Source organism: Delphinus delphis, chromosome 8 (genome assembly GCF_949987515.2).
Source record: "Delphinus delphis chromosome 8, mDelDel1.2, whole genome shotgun sequence".
In the NCBI taxonomy this organism is placed as follows: Eukaryota; Metazoa; Chordata; class Mammalia; order Artiodactyla; family Delphinidae; genus Delphinus; species Delphinus delphis.
In genome coordinates this window covers 67,063,590-67,069,589 of record NC_082690.1, presented here as the reverse complement: position 1 = coordinate 67,069,589, position 6,000 = coordinate 67,063,590, and the positions used below count along the sequence as shown (strand labels likewise).

At 35.8% G+C, this 6,000-nt stretch overlaps 1 protein-coding gene across 4 annotated transcripts in view; it reads right to left on the bottom strand.

Moving 5' to 3' along the window:
• Positions 1–2,414: 2,414 nt before the first annotated feature.
• Positions 2,415–6,000, bottom strand: part of USP47 (ubiquitin specific peptidase 47) — a 122,203-nt gene continuing 118,617 nt past the window's right edge. For all 4 annotated transcript variants that reach the window (XM_060018502.1, XM_060018498.1, XM_060018499.1 and 1 more), the window contains 3 exons: positions 4,961–5,008; positions 4,740–4,870; positions 2,415–3,914 (listed from right to left, as the gene is read on the bottom strand). In XM_060018502.1, the coding sequence (XP_059874485.1) occupies positions 3,740–3,914; positions 4,740–4,870; positions 4,961–5,008 (354 nt within the window). In that variant the 3' untranslated portion in view covers positions 2,415–3,739. The remainder of the gene's footprint in view (positions 3,915–4,739; positions 4,871–4,960; positions 5,009–6,000) is intronic.

Sequence of the window (6,000 nt, the reverse complement as noted above, 5' to 3'; positions counted from 1 at the left end):
AAGATCAGCTTCTCCTGTGCAGGTTAACTGGTGAGGGGGAGGTAGGTGGTGGTGCTATCACGGGGAAGGGGGAGCACATCCCTCCCTAACACTTTTTTGCCCTCCTAGCTTGGCCCCTAGTGATTGTCGCATTCTTTTCTAAACAGACACACATGATTTAACGCACTCTTGATTTTGTCAAGCATTGTTTCTGAAAGCCACGTTTTGAAAATTAACACTATATCTAACCAAATGATCGTAGTACCCCTTTCCCCATATGAACGACATTGAAGGAGCATCTTCTGTACACCAGCTTCATGTACACCAAGCCTACGTGGCTACAAGCTTTATTTGGACCATGAATTCCTTTGCAAACCTGATTTAAAAAGCATTTACTAGACCCCTAGAAAACTACACATACACACAATTTTGCACTGGATTTAAGGATTTGTGGCCCTAGAAGGCTTTTGACTGCTAGTGACCAAAATATTGATTCGTTTTGCAAAAATTACACAGAATTGTTTAGATGGAATACTTTTATTTAGCAAACAAAAAACTTGCTAATTCAGATTATCTTCTATTCCATATACTCTAGACTACAATTTGCAAGTCACAAGTGCAAGAGCTGGTTAGAGTCTTGATGCTGAACAAAGGGACAAAATTCAGAAGGAAAACAGCCAATTGAAAAGGAAATACTAGCGAATGAATCAGAATAAAAGATTTTATTGTATTCCATACATTCACAGGTCACTTCCAGATTTAGTAATAACACTGCAGTGCTCTGATGCTGTGCACTCTAGCTCAGACCACGTTGGAAGTTTATAGCTGTCTCCTCTCTCCGCCTAGATATCATTCCTAACAGTGTAGCCTGCCTACTTGATTGTTTTCTAGCTGTGGCATAGTTCACCCCCGTTTCCTCAGAATTTTAAAGTACTTTCTGTTTTCTCAAGAGTTTTAAAGTACTTTCCATTCCATTACAAAAGAGATTACCAAACACTGTGTAGTTAGTATAGGGCTCCGTCCCTCACTCTTTTTATCTTGTCATGGCTACTATCACTTACTTACACTTCGTTTGAGAAGTAGACGTTCATCTAGCAAACCTCTGTTCAGACCAGCTAAATAAACACTGCACAGACCAGCTAAATAAACAAGGCAGAGTCCTGAAACCATAGCTCTGGCTTCTTTGCCAAAATGGACCCCTGACCTTCAGCACCTGCCTTAGATATGTAGGTACTTGGTTCTCACAGGGCATCCCTGGCTGACACAAACTCATCTTCCCCACAGTAAAAACTCTTCAAAACCTTGGCATGACCCATGGGGAACAGGGTCACTCTTTATTGCATGTGGCCTGCCTCAGACTCAGAAGATTCAGCAGATGAGTGATCACCAGGTTCCACTGCCCCAGGCCTGGGAACACACAGTTAATGTGCCCTTTGGCTTACAGGTGCTCACTTGTTTCTCTGAGTCTGGGGGAGGTTGACACATTAATCTCTTTCCCGCAAATTACTGTTCCCACTGCCACAAATCCACTTTGAAATCACCACCCCCTTTACTGAAATTATTCAAGTGCAACATTGTGTTCTCTATCAGGCACTGAAGAGCAAGAAGCTTTAACTTTTTCTTTTCCATAATGAAATATATATTTTCTTTACCCTTGGTATTTGTAATACACCTGCAATTAGAAACAGCAAACACGAAACAAACAATAAAAAGGGCAGAAGGCACAGAATGAGGAGCAGGTATGAAGATTCTACCATTTCCTCTTATAGGGACACTAAACCAAACCAAACACGGCCCCAAACCCATTTTACTTACAAATCTGCCTCCTCTGCTCCACAGTCAGTCCTTGAAAGCAGAAAGCACATTTACTGACCCCTATATCCCAAGGAAGCTGGCCTGCATCAGAACCAAAGAGCTGTCATGTTACATCAGAAAATCGAAATGATCTGAAAAAACAACTCATCACAAATGCTTCAAGTTTTCCTCTGAGAACACCACCAATTCCACTAATGCAAACCCAGAACACTACCGCCATCAAATTTAGCAGAATGCTACAGAGTTTATATGGAATAAAAATTAGTGAGAAAAATGTCTTAGAAAAATTTTTTTTCCCCTCGTAGGGACTTTTAAGATATTATGGAACTCTCAATCATTATATTCAAACTGCAACCAACATTTGCTAACACTATTTTCTAATTTTTTCTTAAAAGGAAAAAAAGGGTAAAATTTCGACTCTGAAATATCGACAGGATCCTCCAAAGTTAAATATTAACATCTTTTCATCTCTCTTATGAGAACTTTACTGTAAACACGTTACCACAGAGATGAGATAATTATTCAATATACATTACAAAATGTGGTATTTAAAGAAAACAAATCTCTTCTGAACCCGGATTCTTCATCCACAAAAGTTTAATGACCAAAATAACACAACAGAATGAACAAATGTTTTATTGGCATGTTCATTGTTGTAAACAGCATCTGGCATGAAAAAGTTTTACCAAAACCTTTTTATTGATTTTTTTATAAATTAGATGGCATTTTCAAAATTTACGTAGAATTATGTTCATTGAATAGTTGCATTTAGCAGAGCAAAAACTTGCCGATTCAAATAGACTGCAATGAAATCATGTTGACTGCATTAGCCTGTGTCATGACCTGACTTACTAGCAAGTTTATTCAAAACGATGTTGTTTCCCCAAAGTTAAACTACATGTAACTATGTATCAACTCCAAAAATTAAAGTGGGACTTAAAAGGGTTTTAGAAGATTCAAACTTGGAGTAAATCTTCAAAATAAATGTAAAAAAGGAAAAAATCGAAGCCGCTGAACAGAAAAACCTCATTAACAAGGGCAAATACAATCGTATGGGACCCAGCACTGAGGAACCCCACTGAGGGTTACATTTACATAAACTGCTATACTTCTCAATGTACACAAATGTACATCATGAATGATATGTGAAATGAATAACCATGGGAAATAGCTGAACTGCAATTATGATAACTCAATAGGATCAATTTTATTTACATGCTGAATGAATGAGTGAAATGAATTCTCTACATCCATAACTTAACGTACAATCAGTTATAATTACAGTATTGCAGCAATTTTGAGCTGCCACCTGCTGGGAGTGGTCTAAGGAAATGTTTTGATGATCTAGAATAATGTTCTTAATACTTCGAAAAAAAGAAAACAAAATAAAAACACAACTTCACGATTCTTTACTGGGTTACGGCTGGTTCTAAGAATTTCTTTCTTCTGCTCCTATTTTTGCTGCTTTCCAAGAGTCAACACACGTTGCATTTACTTCCGAATTGTCAATGAGGTAATGTGTGTATAAGTGAAATAAACAGAAATTCATTCATTCATGGCCTTTGCACAGCTTTTATTATTAAGCTATGAGCATCCTGTTTGAGGCTGGTTTGACTAGCGGCTATGTGCACATCTGTCTGCAAGAAAAGAAGTTTACTCATTCCCCTTTCCCCTTTTCTAGTAGCAGGTTTTGCTTTTTGTTTTTATTTTTTTGCACATCCCTTTTCACTTTACAGTACATTTGACTATAGTGCACAACATGATTCCAAGTCAAAACAGTGGCCCATTGGGCACTGAGCTTCTGATTGGTGAAGGGCAGTCCAATCAGTGCTGGTATCACTGGGTTACCCCTAACCACGTCCGGCTATAATGGCACACTACACAGTAGCAGTGAACCGTCTAATTAAAACCAAAATCCCCCAGGGAATATGCTACACTAGCAGAGTCAGTCTTGAGTCAGATCTTTATTTGGTGCTCCATCCAGATATATTTTTAGTGCTTTTTCTTTCCGAGGTGAGTACGTTACACGATGTCCCGTCTTCTGGAGTCGACTGCTTTCTTTTTTCATCAGTTCATTTCTTTGCTCATCTGTCAACTCCATTAATTCTTCTGTTTTATCCCTACGTTTAAAATATTAATGACATATTAGACCAGCAGAGCCATCTGTCTCCTTTAATTTATGCTTAAATGCTCTAAAGCTGCTCAGTGAGAAAATGAAATCTGATTATCACCACTGAAGTTAAATAACCTCATATATTAAGATATCCTAGATTTCTAATGTGTTTATTATATTAACATGGCACTCACTTCGAAAAATGGCAAAGAATAATTTCCATGTTACTATTAGTATAATAATGGCTATCATTTATTGAACATCTATTTATAACAGGCACTAGGCCAGTTTTTTAAAATGCAATAGTTCCTAATTCTCATAAAATCCTGCAAGGTTGAAATCATTGTTGCCATTTTACAGATGAGGATCTAGGTAAATAACAACGCTAAATCTGAACACATATCTGCCAGCCTCCAATGACTATTCTTTTCCCTCTATATCTGTAATGTCTGATCCGGCAGCCACTAGCCATGTGTGCCTATTGAGATATGTCTGCTCCAAATTGACATGGGAGGCAAGTATAATAAATATACAATATTTCGGAGACTTACTATACGAAAAATAATGTAAAATATCTTGTAAATGATTTTTATATTGTTTACATGTTGTAATGATAATATTTTGGATGTACTGGGTTAGAAATACTTTATTAAAATAATTTCACCATTCTACTTTTTAAAATGTGGCTACTAGAAATTTCAGAATGTAATAAATGGCTTGCACTGGTCAGGGCTGCTCTATATCATAACAATTGTAAAGCTATTTATGAAAAACAAGATGCACAACAAAAATGTGGTATCACTAGAAATAACCAAAACATTGTGAATGTTACCTATAAAATATGACTGCACCATCATCACAGATATAAAGAGGCCAGACATTCAGGGTAGAAACTTTAGGATTCCAGTCCAAATCCTGATGAATATCAAGGACAGAAATATCACAGGGAAAAGTTCCTCTACCCTAAGGAGAAAAGAATGAATGAATAAATGACACCATTAGCCATGTTTATTGAGCCCTAGTACCCAGATTTAAACATTCTCAGGGCCTTACCTTGGCAAATTCAATATCTTCTAAAGGAATTCCACTGATTTCACAAAGCTGTAAAAGGAAACATTTTACATGAGTTCATCTAAAAAGTAAATTTGCTGAGAAGTTATTTTCCTTTAACCTCATAAGCACAGACATAGCTTTTTTGTTCAAAGAAGTAACATGTTTGATAAAAATTTTTTAAAAAGCAGGAAGTGGAATTCTCTCCTCTGTCTACCTGCAAACACCATGTCTCAGAAATATCAATTTAGTATATTCCTTTCAGACCTTTCCTATGCATATATAAACTACATACACACATTTATAAATACATTTCATAAACAGTTTTATATATCTATATAGTAACTTTATATAGTCTCTATATAAGAACAGGATACCGAGTAACCTCATTCTCTTCAATAGTTGAAAAATATACCATTGTATTTCCTATTGATGGACACTGAGCGTGTTTTTAGGTTTTCCCAGTTACAATGCTATAATATGTATCTCCATAAATATCTCTTTGCATATTTCTGCAAATATTTCTTAGATGTAGAATTGCACATCTGAAATGTTGATAAACAATGCCAAGCTGAACCCTGAAAAAAATGTAACAATTTAACCACTTATCAAAGGTGTATGATATTGCATTTTCCCCAAACCATGATGACTCTAGGTATTTTTTTATATTCTAAATCTTCACCAATTTAAGAGGTAAAAAGTGTTGTTATTATTTTAACTTGTATTTCTTCTTCTATGAATTGCCTATTCATGTTCTTTGCTTATTTTAAAATTAGACTGTCCAGATTATTAATTTGTAGCTCCTTTTAAATTTGGACATCATGTTTCACATATGTTTCGAATATTTTTCCATTGTTTTTTAGCTTTATGGGTTGCTTTAAAAATATTTTTTTGGCAGTTGGGGGGTACTGTGCAGAAGATTTAAACTTTTATGTTGTCTATCTTTTCTTTTTTGGCTTTTGGTATTATACTTACAAATATTTTTCCCTCTCTGGGATTATAAAAATATTCTCAATATTTTCACCTAGAACATTTATCATTTT